Source organism: Hyaena hyaena, unplaced genomic scaffold (assembly GCF_003009895.1).
Source record: "Hyaena hyaena isolate Hyena2069 unplaced genomic scaffold, ASM300989v1 scaffold_352, whole genome shotgun sequence".
NCBI classification, from domain to species: Eukaryota; Metazoa; Chordata; class Mammalia; order Carnivora; family Hyaenidae; genus Hyaena; species Hyaena hyaena.
The window spans coordinates 1,517,268-1,533,217 of record NW_024080984.1 but is presented as its reverse complement, the minus strand read 5'-3'; the positions used below and the strand labels follow the sequence as shown (position 1 = coordinate 1,533,217).

Below are 15,950 nucleotides of genomic sequence, written 5' to 3'. Positions count from 1 at the left end.
TTTCATTATGTATACCATCAATCCATGAATACTATAAAAGTGTTAAAAAAAAAAAGCATTACATTAAAAATGTGGGAAACACCATAATATTGTACTATAGCCTACCTTTTAAAATTGATCACTTTGGTGGCATTTGGTAAAATAAAGATGATATAGTGCAGGCAAATTAATAAAATACCTTTAACTGGAAATGGGACATTTGATGTCCATTTAACTATTCCCACACATGAAGTGTATTTGAGTACAATATAGCACATAAAGGAGACAAATCTATGCTTTGTTTTTCAAAATATAAACCTTATCTTAAATCAAAATGCTCTAGGATAGAATATCATTTTAAGATCATACAAAATAGTATTTTCACTTACTTTCAAAATGACAAATGCATATTTTACTTACTTGAGAGAATCCAAAGCTTTATGATCAATATTAGTGATTCGAAGTATAAGTAATGTGTTTTCTTTTATGCTTTCTGGAAGTCTGGGATGATCAGAACTCAAAAATGTCAAGTTTGCACCCTAAAGAAATTAACAGATGAATTTTTAAAATGTTTTTACTGTTTATTTACATTTGAGAAAGAGACAAAGAGAGAGACAGAGCAGAAGCCAGGGAGGGGGCAGAGAGAGGGAGACACAGAATCTGAAGCAGGTTCCAGGCTCTCAGTCGTCAGCACAGAGCCCAACGTGGAGCTGGAACTCACAAGCTTTGAGATAATGACCTGAGCTGAAGTCAGACGCTCTACCGACTGAGCCACCCAGATGAATTATTTAAAGCTAGAAAGTATATAAGAAGTAAAATACAACTGATACTAATTTTAAATATTCAATTTGGATTGTATGTGGCATAGCGTACTTTTATACTATAAGAAAGTATGTTTAAAGAATATTTAGAAACCACACAGGCTTCAGTTAATAATATTGGAAATTAAGGAAATAATTTCCCAATCAATCTCTCAATTAGAACAATCTTTGATTTAACACCTAACGTGAAAAAAGAAGAACTCCAACTTTTTATAAGAGTGAGAGGGAGAAAGGACAGGTATTTAATTATGACATCCTTAAATTCAGAAATAGGACTCTTGATTCACAGAACGATGTACTGCAAACTGATGAACTGTCATGGATCCATCACCCTCCTTCACCTGGTCTTTTGGAACAAACACTACATAAATGTAAAACTAATTGTAATCTAACTGGAGCAGCAAGGCTTTGGTGAAAAAATTCTTGCCAAAAATCTCTAATCCCAACTGAGAAAATTATTTTAATTTCTGAGTTGCTCAAATAAATATGGCCAAATATGGACAAACACAAATTAAAATAAGGGGCTTAATCACCTCTCTTGCAAGTAAAGGAAGAGATTTCTTTCCTTTTTCCTGGAGTATTTACTTTAAAAACTTGTAACTACGGTATTTTCTCTATTCTTTAAAATGTATATAAATTCTTTTGAAATGATTATATTAAGCAATGAAAGAGACTATATGATATGTGTAGTAGGGTAATGCCTATAAGCATATGTATGTATACATATATGTGTGCATGTACTTCTATGTGTTCTAAGTCAGGACATCCAAAGCATACTTGTGAGTTAACGTATGTGGGTGCACTTTTTATGCATGTGTGTCTGGGCACATGTGCATGCTTATATGAGTATTATCTTAACAGCTAGCATTAAAATTTCTTTCAGGGAGTGTCTGGGAAAGGACCTTGAAGAAGCACACAGAAGTGAAAAGGTAAGTTTCAGAATAACACCTGGAAGACAGACAAGACCTGCCCCTACTCTCTCAAAAAAGGAAGATAAACCCAATATTCCTGCATACAGAAATGGAAGATTCTCAGAAGAGCAAGAGGTGGAAGGAGTCAGAAAATGGAGAGGACCTATACCATGGGAAATAGTTAAGGGACCTATTTTTAAGAATAAGAATATCTATTGTAAGTTGCTTACACTGACGAAATATAAATCTCCCTCTATTAGGCCCTTCAAAATGTCTGCCACACTAAGGATCATACACACACACACACACACACACACACACACACACACACGGTTTGTGTGTGGGTTACACACGGTTTGTGTGTGGGTTCCCTCCCTTTCTTTCCTACTTTCTTTCCTACATCCTTCCATTCCTCTCTCTCTCTCTCCCTTTATTCTTTTATCTTTCTTCCTTCTCCTCTCCACCCCATTTGTTTCTTGGAAATCATAAAAAGGAGCAGAGTTCTACATCCGGCTCAAGTAATACAGAACACGGATAGTGGGGATAAATCATAAACTACACTAAATCATTAGAGCATCAGCAGCTCAGAGCAAGAGGTAACTTTAATTCTGGGATAAACATGAAACGTTCTTTCTGCAGGTTGTGAAATGGGAGTTGGAGCTGATGTTCTCTAGATATCAAGAGGCAGGCTACACTGACATGTTTAGTATATTTATTTAATCCAAGTTTAAGATGTAAAGTTTTTCCTCACCTCAACTCCTCATGTAACTAGTCACAACATCTTACTGATTCTGCCTCCTGGAGACTTTAAAATTTTTTTCTAACTAGCTTCATAGCCACAGCCACTTGTCTCATTCAGATTGCTACTACCTCCTTCTTAATTAACATTATTCAATCCAATATGGTTCTTTCCACTAGTCTTCAATCCATTCCCATATTGTAAGTAGAAAGATCTTTCTAAATCACAAACTGAATAATGTCAGCTCTCCTCATTACCATCACCTCTCATCTTTCAGTGACTCCCCAATATATTTTAGATAACTCTTTAATATAAGGCTGCTCTCAGGTGCCTGGGTGGCTCAGTCGGTTAAGCGTCTGACTTCAGCTCAGGTCATGATCTCATGGTTCGTGGGTTCGAGCCCCATGTCAGGCTCTGTGCTGACAGCCAGCTCAGAGCCTGGAGACTGTTTCAGATTATGCATCTCCCTCTCTCTCTGACCCTCCCCTGCTCACGCTGTCTCTCTCTCTCTCTCAGAAATAAAGCATTTAAAAAATTTTTTTAAATTTAAAAAAGGCTACTCTTAGTAAGCTCTGATTCATCTTGTGTCAACTCTTACCTCGAACTAAAGTTCAGCCAGACTAACTACTTCCAGGTCTCCAAATAAACCACATTCTCTCATGCTTTTGTTCTTCGCATGAGCCGTCTCAACCCAGAAGCCTGTCCCTATCCTCCCCTATCTACTTATCCCAGCCCAGCTAACTCCTTTTCTAGGTCAGTTTTGGGTTTCCCTCCATGAAAGTCAGGAACGGACTTAACTCATTCACTGTTGTATCTCCAATGCTTATACTAGGAGTATATATGTGTTATGTGGATGGTCACTGTCGGTCGTGCTACATTTGAGATACTATAAACTTAGTAATTTAAAATTTAAGAGCACTAGGGGTGCCTGGCTGGCTCAGTCCATAGAGTGTGTGACTCCTGATCTCAGGGTCATGAGTTCAAGCCCCATGTTTGGCGTAGAGCTTACTTAAAAAAAATAAATAAATAAATAAATAAAATTTAAGAGCACTATGCAAATTGTACTATTACCTAAGACGAACCTATTCTAGGGAACCGTTGTTATACGCCGTAAGTCAGTAGTTGTGTGAAGTGGGGAAATCACAAGGAGGGTAAGCTAACCACCAGATATATGACATGGAGAAAAACATGCATCTTCGGGAGACAAGCCTACATTATGTGGAGCATTACTCCTGGTACTACTGAAGTAGCCACTTACCTAGTGGTACATCCTGAGGGCTTTTAAAAGTACCAAGAGACAAGCTCTCCCAAACTTGTATTGCAGATGTGTGGAAATGGTAGCGTGTTACAGGGAATAAATGCTATGCTTACATTCAGGCCACTGGGATCTGGACCTGAGAGGCAGAACCTCCTGGGAAAAGATCAACCATTAGCCACTCTCACAAATACCCCTGCTCTGTAAGGAACAGAGGTAATAAACTGAAAGCCAGAAACTCCGTTCTTCCACCCCCACAGAATCCCACAAAATTCAACATCTGATATTAAAACATTTGCATACACACACGCCCAACTTACAATATAGAAATCACCAAGTTGGTATTGTTTTCCTTTTCTTCGTCCACACTGATGACTATAAATGTTTTTTTGAATGAAAGGAAGCACATTTGTCCTAGAAGTTAAATGACAAAAATGTGAAGTTAGTCAGCTTCTCTCAGAAGTCATCATCTTGAGAGTTGTAACAATGCTTTATGGCATACCTATTTTTCCCAAATTGCCGATATTCATAAACTGTTAGGGACTGGTCGTGAGTAAAAAAGAACCCAATCAGCTCTCTGCAAGCATCATGTCCATTTCTAGAAAAACAGAATGATATTAAAGATTTTCAAATAGGCTCATTTTCAAATTAAACAATAAACCAGAATTTTGTATGTTAAAGAAGAGCATAACTCTGTTGAACGTGTGGCAATGCGCAAGGGTTATGGACAGCTACAGGCGAAACACGGCCTGGCTTGCTGACGTGTCAAGTAAGATTTGGATGGGGAAAAAGCTTTACCTTACACTGATGTGATTATAGATCCATTACAATGTAGATGACTATTCTGACAAAGACTTTTAAGATAAAGTGAAAGACCTTAAAAAATGTTGAACTTGCAAGAAGCCACTCAAGGATAGACACTTATCATTTCTGTCATTGATAGAAAGCTTAAGGGGCACGTGGTGGCTCACTCATTTAAGCATCCAACTTTGGCTCAGATCATGATCTCACGGTTTGTGAGTTCAAGCCCCTCATTGGGCTCTGTGCTGACAGCACAGAGCCTGGAGCCTATGTCTCTTTTCCTCTCTGCCCTCCCTCTCTTGCTCATGCTCTGTCTCTCTCTCTCTCAAAAATAAACATTAAAAAAAAAACTTTAAGAATAGAAAAAAGCTTAAAATCACTAAACAAACATGATAAATTTTAAAAACACACTTCACCTTTAATATACACAAAGAACATCAGCATTATGTATGATTGGAAGTTTATAAGACAGAGATATTTGAGAATCATCTTCCTTCTCACTTTCCTGTATCTATCAATAATCTACTAGTAATTTAAGCCATTAGGAGAAAATAAAATAAAGCAGTTTACATAAAGGTTAATCTTTAAATGGCCTACTACCCTCTACTCGTAGTATATATCTTCAAAAAATTCACTTCTAAGTTCCTTTTTGAAAGACATTTAAAAATCACTTTTTAAGTAACTTCTAATTAAAATGTCTTATTTACATGTTCCTCATTCCTATAATTTTTGCAACATATTAATATATATTACCTAAAATGTCCATTCTAAATTCATGTTTTTCATTTAAATGTGACAAATCTCTAACTAATCTCATTATTCTTATTCCTATTTGAAGAGAATATTGTTCTTATAAATGTAGAATTACAAGTTTAATAAAATCACAATTACCTTGATACGATCCTACCATCAAACTGTACTTTGTGAGAAAGCACGGTTTCAGTTAATGTAGAATGGGTTCTTATCCTGTTAAGAAATACATTGGTCAATAATTATTTTAAAGTTACCTACACTTAATGTAAATGATAAAGTACAAAAAAAAAAGTTATGTTGGTATTTTGAAATGCACACAATGAAGATGAAGTTATAAACCTCCCCCCCTTTTTCTGAGTGCTCACTGAGGCTTACTCAGAGGAAATAACCGGAGAGACAGTGTACAACACGTGAATGATTTCTGTGTTGAACTATTGTGCCAAAGTGTGACACAAATAAACAGAACATTTGTAACTGGTCCTACCTGCAGCTATTTCTAACCCTGTTCTCATATGCCTCCCTCCAACCATATAAGTTGCTTTTTTACCTTATTTCCATTAGAGGTAAGTAAGGGACAAAGCTCTGCCAGTAACTTCCAGGAAAGACTTTCTTTTATCCTGGCAAGAAAGTTGCATAGGAACCGTTCCTGCCTGTGAACGCGGCAGGGATGAGATGCTAGGAGCCGCTGTAGCATCAGGCAAGCACGTCAGAAAGGCCAATAATCTCTTGAGGAAGCCAGCCCAGAGCTGCGTCATCGCTGAGCCACCGAACTGAAACCAGCCACTACCTCCAGGCTACTGGTTATGTAAGAAAAATAAATCCTGACTTATTTAAGTCACTATCAGTCAGGTTTTCAGTCATGGGCAGCTGAAACCATTCCTTACCAACATAACAGAAGAGTGGAAAGAGTGCTGGGGGTGGCTCCAGCCTTGGGAGAGGTCTTGCTCTGGGGCCTCAGGCTGCTCATTTAATCTTATGGCCTTCGGGTAGCACAAAATGACCTCAGGGAGACTGCTAGTCCTAAAATTCTGTTTAATAATATGAAATAAAACACAAATGTCCACACACTGGCACCCTACAACTAGTAATCTCCTTTATATTAAGAAATTTGAAGATTTGGTGATGTGTCTTTACTCTCTTTCCTAAATTATTTTATGGCACTCCAATAAAGCTGCAGGTATAATGAAACTGCAATAATGAAAACAGTAAGTAAGTATATGGGTCATCAGAATCTCGCAAAGTAATGCTTCTATAAAATCTAAGTCTCTGTGAAAGGCAAACAGGATACAGACAACGAGAGCTTACGGACCGAAGGATTTTGTGAACACAGAGTGGAGCCGTGAAAGATTGTCATCTCAATTCAATTTAATCCATTAGTAGTAATGTGTATATTGAATGCTCACTACAGGCCTAAAAAAATTCTAAAAGTCGAGAAAATAACACCAATAACAGCCACTATTTATTGAGAACTTCCTAGACATCAGTCATTATTAAATGTACTTAAATGTGCATTGGTCCATTCAATGCTTGCAATAACTCCATGAAGTAAATACTATTATCCCATCTTACAAATAAATTTTACAGAGTCATATAATTAGTGTATGACAGAGCCCAACCTTGCTCATAACCGTTATATTATATTGCTTCTCAAAGAGGAATAGATTTCGATTTAACAGTGACAGGTTGAAGTAATAGCTTCATGGAGTCTAGAGTGTCCATGAAACGATAAAAGAGGTAAATAAGACATTTATATTATAAATGCAAAGTTCTATTTTAGGGTTTTAGGTATCCAGTAAGTAGTACCAAACACTTCCCTCTACCCAAGATCTTCACCAATACAAAATAAGAATCAGGCAGATGCAGATCAAAATATGAATTTTATTACTGATATAAAGCTATTGGAAACCATGGTTTAGGAATGAAGCAACAAGCTAACATCCTTAACACTAGAATGAAAAACCCACTCATTCCAACTAGGGATCCTGCAAAATGTAATGCCTTGAGCAGCATCTGCAGGCAGCTGGCTCCCAAGGAAAAGGGATGAGGAAGGGCTGCCCTACACCTGTCTATCCCCCCGTCCAACTCTGTGAGGCAGAATCCTCTTCTCCTTCTCCAGGAAGAATGAATGACGGAGGATGAAATCCATAAATTCAGTAATTCTAACTAATACCCCCATAGTACTTTTCACTGATCTAGGCTCAATCTAAAATTTATATTGAAGTGGGGTGCCTGGGTAGCTCAATTGGTTAAGCATCCAACTTCCAGCTCAGGTCATGATCTTGCAGTTCATGAGTTCAAGCCCAAGTCGGGCTCTGTGCTGACAGCTCAGACTAAAGGCTGCTTCAGATTCTGTGTCTCCCTCTCTCTCTGTCCCTCACCCACTCGTGCTCTCTCTCTCTTTCGCCAAAAATAAACATTAAAAAATAAATTAAAAAAATAAATTAAATAAAGTTTATATATATTGAAGAGGAAAGGGCATAGTATATCAAGCCAATATTGAGGGTTAACAACATACAGGTATTTACTCTAATAGAAAGCAATACCAATTAAGGCAAGATGATATTGGTGCAGGAATACACAACAGGGAGATGAGACTGAAGGAAAAGTCTAGATACCAACCATGCATTTATAATAATTTGATATATTAGGATATAAGCAGCATTATAAGTCAGAGGGACAGTGAGTTTGTGATAGGCAGAAATGTCCTAAAGATACACAGTACACTAACAATAAATGGAAAGATCGATGAACTGGTCTACATAAAAATTAGGAACTCCTATTCAACAAAAGACACAATCAAGAAGATGAAAAGGTGACCACAGAGGAGGAAAAGATCTGTCCAACAAATATTAACTGAAAAAGGACTTGTAACAAGAATATATAGGTAAGTTCCACAGATCAATGCGAAAAAGATAACCCAAAAGACTCAAAGGAAAGTTTCATGTAAAAGGATCTCTATTTCACATCAGAGGATACCGATACACACCCATAAGAAGAACTAAGATGAGGGGCGCCTGGGTGGCTTAGTTGGTTAAGCGTCCGACTTTCGCTTAGGTCATGATCTCACAGTTCGTGGGTTCAAGCCCTGCGTCAGGCTCTGTGCTGACTGTCAGCTCAGAGCCTGGAGCCTATTTGAGAGTCTGTGCCTCCCTCTCTCTCTGACCCTCCCCTGCTCACGCTCTCTCTCTCTCTCTCCTAGAAATAAATTTTTTAAAAAAAGAAGAACTAAGATGAAAAACACTGACAATACTCAGCACCAGTAAAGATGTAGTGAACTAGCATCCTCTTACTGCTACGGGTAAGAGTGCTAACTGCAGCCACCACTCTGAAAAACTATTCAGCGGTAGTTTTTAAAGCTATGCATACTGGATGGTCCAGCAATTCCACTTCTAAGTATGTACTGAGCAGAAATGAGTACATATGTTCATCAAAAGGCATGCACCAAAGTTCATAGAAGCACCACTGTGGAACAGCCAAATGTCCTTCTACATCGTGAATAAATAAATTGTGGCATATTTATATACAATGAAATACTGTACAGTGAGAATAAAAGACAACTACAAATAACAACACGGATAAACTCATAAACATGTTGAGTAAGAAAAGCCAGATACATAGTATCTAAATTTTGTGACTTCAGTAAGGTTATAAAAGGGCAGTTACCATCTATGATACCAAAACAGAGACGTTACCCTGTTATGGCAGAGGAAGTGGATAGTAACTGGGAGGCAGCACAAGGGAGTTTCTGGGATGCTCGTAATGTTCTATTTCTTGATGTAGGAATTTGGGACGTGAGTATTGTTCAGGTTGTGGAAATTCCTATGCTGTACACTTAAGCTGTATACACTTTATGGACATATACTTCATTTCAATAAAAGTTTACTTTAAAAAAAATAAAACGTTGAGGGGCACCTGGGCGGCTCAGATGGTTAAGCATCTAACTCTTGATTTCAGCTCAGCTTATGATCTCACAGTTTGTGCGTTCAAGCCTCGAGTCGGGCTCTGTGCCCACAGTGTGGAGCCTGCTTGGAATTCTCCCTGTCTCCCTCTCTCTGTGACCCCCACCCCCCTCTCAAAATAAATTAATAAACTTTAAAAACAAAAAGAGAAATTTAGATGTGTTAGCTGAATAATGACCCTCCAGAGTTGTTCATACCCTGCACCTCAGAATATGTAAATATGTTACAATTACATGATTTGATAAAAGGGACTTTGCATGTGTGATTCCAGATCTTGAGATGAGGAGATTATCTGAAATTATCCAGCTGGATTCAAGGCTATTTCCTTTATGAGAGGAAAGCAGAGGGATATTGTGATGGCAGAAGGGGAATGTCAGAGGGATAAAACCCAAGGACAAGCAGCCACTGCTGCCTTTGAACACAGAGGAAGAGACCATTAGCCAAGGACTAACGGCAGCCTCTGGAAGCTGAAAGAGACAAGGAAATGGATTCTCTCCCGAAGCCTCCAGAAGGAAGCCCCGTCAACACCTTGCTTTTAGACTTCCGACCTCAAGAACTGTAAGAGGATGAATTTAAGTTGCCTTAAAAGATTGTCTGTGGCAATTTGTCACAGCAGCCATAGGAAATTAGTACACAATACCTTTGAGTATTTAAAGGTATGGAAACAGAGTCTTCCAGAAAATAAGAATGAAACAAAAGACAACAGTTCTAAAGAAGTACTTCTTGGCATGTCTAGCAGTCAGAAAATATGGAAGTATTGCTGCAGGGACTCGTGGATTTTGTGTCTCTTGACACTGAGGCGAACCATCACCCATCAGTGAAGCTGCTGACAAATTTAAGTGGACTGCACCCCAAAACTGTGAAAGGTCAAAGATTTCATAAGCTACAACGTAAAAGGCAAAATAATAATAATAAACTTTTGAACAATACTAGCTTTGAATACATTTTATCAATGAGATTCAGCACATACAAATGTCTCATTGTATATTGTCACATATACTATCTCCTAAGGTTGTAGAGCTTATTCCTAAATTACTAATAAGGAACCTGGAGTGCAAAGTATACCCCAATATGTTAAAGTGGCAGAACTCCAAAAATTCCACTTCTCTTTATATAGAAAAACGCAAAAGTAAGCCAATAAAAAGGTCTTTTCAGTTAGACACACAAGGACATTTAAAAAAAATTCATTTATGGGCCACCTGGGTGGCTCAGTCGGTTGGGCATCCAACTTTGACTCAGGTCATGATCTCACGGTTCGTGCGTTTGAGCCCCGCGTCAGGTTCTGTGCTGACAGCTAGCTTATAAGCAGTGGAGCCTGTTTCAGATACTGTGTCTCCCTCTCTCTCTGACCCTCCCCTGCTCATACTGTCTCTCTCTCTCTCTCTCAGAAATAAATAAATTTAAAATTTTTTTTAATTTTTTAAAAAAATTCATTTATAACATACTACATCTTCATTTGATATAAGTGAAGTCTTCTTACTTAGTTTCATGTAGCGTTCTTTTCCTAAACCGAAGAGGTGTTATCTTTGAATCTGGAACGATACGAACACTTTCTTGACTCTCAGAGGTTAAGTTTTGTTCTGGATCACTGATTACAGCCCTATACAGGAAAATACAAAGTCTGACAATTCAGTGTGAAAACACACCACTCTACCATTCACATATGTGTAAGCAGCTGGAAAAGCTCAACTACAAATGCAAACTTACACTGCTATCAGAATTATAGATTTGCCAAGTACTGAACGAATAAATTTAATAATTAAAAAATACTAGTCATAAAAATGCGAACACTACTATCAATCCTTTTTCCATAAATATTACCTAAAAATACACTGAAAATTTTGAGAAAACTCTGGGCTTCGTGTCTCTATGTTTATTTATTTATTTTGAGAGAGAGAGAGTATGCACAAGCAGGAGGAAGGGCAGAGAAAGAGAGAGATAAAGAGAATCTCAAGCAGGCTTTATGCTATCAGCACAGAACCCAACTTGGGCCTCGAGCCCATGAACCATGAGATCATGACCTGAGCTGAAATCAAGAGTCACATGCTTGGGGTGCCTGGGTGGCCCAGTCAGTTGAGCATCTGACTTTGGCTCAAGTTATGATCTCATGGTTTGTGAGTTCAAGCCCTTGCTCAGGCTTTGTGCTGACAGCTCAGAGCCTGGAGCCTGCTTCGGATTCTGTCTGTCTGTCTGTCTCTCTTTCTCTCTCTCTCAAAAATAAATAAACATAAAAAAATTATTTTTAAAGTTAAACATAAGTCTTCTTCCTTGAAGACTTCCTAGACTATTCCAGCCTTTTCTGAAATCCTGCCATATGCACATATTATGATGCAATTTGGCACAGCAGGTATTTAAGTTTTACACAGTTTTCTAAGAGTTATGAAACCGGAGATTAAGTTTAAAATTTTTAACAGTCTCACAGTTCCCACACTGTGCACCAAGTTACCCTAGGGTGCCGCAGGGAATTCACTGGGACTATGTGGGATATTTTTAATTCTTGAGGGAAACAGTGATACTTGATATTTGCTGGATATTACCTGAGCCACTGGCTCAAGGTAATTCAGTCTCAATAAGAGATCTGCTACAATGATGTCAAAACGTTGCAAAGCAGGGTTTTCTACAGTTGCTGTGATAATAGCAAGTGCCATTTTTAAACAAAAGTGAAGGTGACAGCATCCTACCCATTTCTAAGGTTTGAGGGATCAGGCAGTGCCCCAAAAGTTGCAAACAAGTAACTGCGGCTATCTAAGAATGAAATAAAAATACTTTCTCTTTCAATTTATGTGTGTTACTTTTTCAAATGGCCATTAAGTTGTGATGAAGTAAATACTTAAGTCATTTAGACAAAAATACTTAAAAATAGAACTGTTGGGTATTTCTACTGGCCTAGGAATGCTATGAAAAAAAATCACTAGCATACTATGAGTGCAGTCAACAGAGAAAGTTTGAGAACCTCTGAGTTAGCCACTTGTTGACTAAGGATAAAAAAAATTAATGAAAACTTTCTGAATAGATTTCTATTACTCATGACTAACTCTCACCTAGATAAGTGGTCTATCATCACTTGCTCTGCAACAGTCTGTTTCTTCTTCTCTGCAGCCACAATTTCCTGAGAAGAGAAAATTATTTTTAATTTTGTGGTCCATAAAGTAGAACAATACTATAGTTAAGACAAGCTTCCAAAATATACATTAAATTTCCAACTTCTTTCTTAAATATAGATTACTATATCCATCACTAATAAAAAAAAATCTCAATTATTTAATCTAAAAATACCTTTTATTTCCTAAAAAGTAATGCACTTAAATTTCGGTAGAAATCATCAGAGATTTCCATGCACAGCCTCTGAGTTTCACGGAAGCTAGAATAAAGGAGGAAGAGATCATGGTGTCCCTCTCCTTGATGGATGCCCTTTAACCTGCTCCAAGAATAATGCCAACCCTGACACAAAAAGAGTTTGTTCTAAAACTATATGTAGTAGTTGAAGTTAAAACTGGTTTGGAATCATTCAACACTATATCAAAAATCTAAAAGTAAATATTTTTAAAAAGTCTCCCATCATTAAAAGGATAATAATGTGTCTGTGCATATAATCCATTACTCAATTACTGGTTTGATTAAACTATCTTCACACTATCTTTTGTTTTTCCAACTCATTTGAAAATATTTTTACTATATGTTAGGATATATCAAATTGAAAGGTTACTAATCATTCAATTCCAAACAGATTATAATGTAACTATATTCACTAAAAAGTTTCTTTTGAAGAGTAAATAAAATAAGTTAAAAAATTAAGGAGTCAAAATAAAGCTTGTTCTATTTTTACACTGTAAATTACTGTCATCTCCCTTGATCACTCTAGTAAATGGAATCAAGTACAATAACATTGTTTATGATAGAGGCTTTGTAACCTTAGGGAGAGCGCTCCATTTGAAACTAACACAAAATTTAAATAGAATGACTAAAGGTATATCATAAAAACTACTAAGAAACCTGGAAATTTGGACACAACTATTTAAATATTAGTTTATAGTTAAATTTCTTTCTTTTTTTTTTTTTTGGTTTAGTAGAACTTGAGATACAATTTATATATCCAAATATGCCCGATATAAAGTTCACGTCATTTAACATAATGGCATCTGGTGTTATTAAGCTCATAACAATTTATAATGACTTCTGTTTAGTAATAAGTGTCAAACAGCAATTAAAAAGTTAGAAAGCTTGTGGTAACTTACAGGTACAGCAAAGCATGTTTTATGTCTAAGGGGGAAGAAAGTGAACACTGACTAAAACATGAAACTATATACAGAAAAGGTCAGCCAGAACAGAGGTATAAAACCCAGCAAGTAAAAGAGGTGAGATTAATGAACAAGAAGTCCAAGCAGAAAGCCCACTTGAATGTTGACTTTTATGGTGGCTTTTAGTAGGAAAGGTTAGAATCCCCCTCAGGCACAGATTTAGAGGTCTGTGTAAATAAAAAGCAGATCAGAAGCAGAAGCCACACTGATTCAAAGGATCTGATAATGTTGAAAAATGACTAGCACACTAGAAGAGATGGATATAAAAACCATACATAGGCTCATTGTTTCTGTTATTCAATTATGTAGTTACAAATTTAAAAGTTTCCACCTAGATTTTAAAAATAAATCAGTACAAATTTCAAATGCATTCAAAGTTTACTCACACAAACATTTCCTTGGGGGGAAAACAGGTAAATGAGCACTACTACAATAAAGTAAAATGTACTTGATGCTGAATTTAATGAATTGAAGTGATTGTGAGTCAAAGAAATCCATTAACATCCAGATGACTTTGGATGAAACCAAACACAACACTCAATAGGCTTTAAGTGTCTGTAACATCCAAGTACAACTTCAGGAACAAATCAAAGCAAGCCTTATTTGGGCTACCATTTTACCTTATAAAGTAGCTTTTTTAGTTTTAGGATAATCCTGGTAAGATTCCTTATTCTATTAAGCATAAATATCACAATAATAATAGGCATATAAAATACTGTTTATGTTGTTTTAGTAAAAAAACTATAACAAAGTAGTAACTTGGACATCCACAGAAAATCAGTACATAGTCCAGAGACTGATTACACATTGCTGTCCATTCAGAACATATTAATTTTGGATGATTGTAATCCAAATAAAATATGTATTCACGTCCCTTTCAATGATAATGATAATGTAACTGGCTAAACCTGTAATGTTTCATTACTACTTAGGTTATCTAAACCAGAGTTTTCCCAATTTTGGAGCACCACACACTGGTATTTCATCAATTCATTACTAATATGTCTAAGATATTAATCACCTCGAGGTGTCTGGGGTAGCCAGTGGACTCCAAGTTCAAGTAGCTTGGTCTGATTACCTCAGGACACTATAGAAATGTAATCATCTATTTGTACCAGATCTGGCCTAAGCAACACTCATCCAATTGATTTTAAAGAAGATGCAATTTAGAGCTAATATTGAGTGCTCGCTTCGGCAGCACATATACTAGAGTTAATATTGAGAATCTAGAGTTTTGCTTCGCTTTTCCTTAAAAAAATTACTTTATTTCTACACTTTTCCTTAACTTGCTGGAATTTCTCTAGCCTTATTTGCTTATCACTTTCAAAAAACTAACTAGGTTACTTTGAAGGCAGGGGTGATGCTAAATAAACCCACTGACAAAACAGCAGCCAACCAACATTTTTAATAGTATAAACTAAATTTTTACAAACTCTCAAAGATTCAAGGCTATTTTTCCACAATAAATATACCACACAGCAACCATTTGTAAAAATGAAGACTCAATTTACACATTAGTAAACATCCACAGCATTCCAAAATCAATTGTTGCAATTATTTATTCAGTTTTAAGCCTGGAAAATCTTGGAAGGCAAATTAACTTAATGGGTTAACAAGTAAGTAAAAATACTGATAACTTACGGCATCAGATTTTTTCATACTCCGTTGTGCATTGTAAGGGATGTCTGCATAACCCTCCTGTAAGAGGGCTTTCCTATCCAGAGTTGTAAGGTCATCAGTGATGGCTTCTTCACCTTGTACACACTGTAAGTGAAAGCAATAAATTAACTCTGGAGAGTTTATACTCAGTTCACATACTTAGCATATTTGTTTTTAACAAAATAGAGTATTAAGTAACCTCTGAACATGTCAATAGTTATTTATGTAGCGGTTAAGAGTATAATCTCTTGACAATCAGATTGCCTATTTGAATCCAGTTCTTCCACCTTCTAGCTAGATGACCTCTCTGCCTTGGCTTACTCGTGTCAATGGGAATTAACATGGGAATTAATAATAGTAACTACTTCACACACAGATACACACACACAAAGACTAAATGCCCAACACCTATACAAGTATCTGCTATACAGTAAGCATTAGATAAAAGATAGCAACTATTACAACTATTATTGTCCATTTGAGTTTTTGTAAAGTTAATAAAAATGGGCATGTCCACTCTTTCATAAAATGAAATTCAGAAGTACTAAAAGATGAGGTTTATCCTTTAAGGTAAAGGATTCTCTGGGATCCTAAAGATAAACACTAAACTTTTCTCTGATAATAAGATGTACTTTTATTCCCTTCACAACCACCACAAAAATGCCCCAGTAGGCTAGCAACTGCTAAAAATGTAATAGATTTCAAGAGTTTTCCCCTGAGCCACCCAGGCACCCCTACATGTAGATTTAAAAAAAATCAAAGTAAAACAGAATTT

The 15,950-nt window shown here is 36.6% G+C and overlaps 1 protein-coding gene across 2 annotated transcripts in view; it reads right to left on the bottom strand.

The window, feature by feature from the left end:
- Positions 1 to 15,950, bottom strand: part of CAPS2 (calcyphosine 2) — a 43,306-nt gene that overhangs the window by 15,310 nt on the left and 12,046 nt on the right. For both annotated transcript variants that reach the window (XM_039249926.1, XM_039249927.1), the window contains 7 exons: positions 15,158 to 15,280; positions 12,260 to 12,327; positions 10,699 to 10,818; positions 5,398 to 5,472; positions 4,208 to 4,303; positions 4,026 to 4,119; positions 400 to 518 (listed from right to left, as the gene is read on the bottom strand). In XM_039249926.1, coding sequence (XP_039105857.1) covers positions 400 to 518; positions 4,026 to 4,119; positions 4,208 to 4,303; positions 5,398 to 5,472; positions 10,699 to 10,818; positions 12,260 to 12,327; positions 15,158 to 15,280 — 695 coding nt within the window. The remainder of the gene's footprint in view (positions 1 to 399; positions 519 to 4,025; positions 4,120 to 4,207; positions 4,304 to 5,397; positions 5,473 to 10,698; positions 10,819 to 12,259; positions 12,328 to 15,157; positions 15,281 to 15,950) is intronic.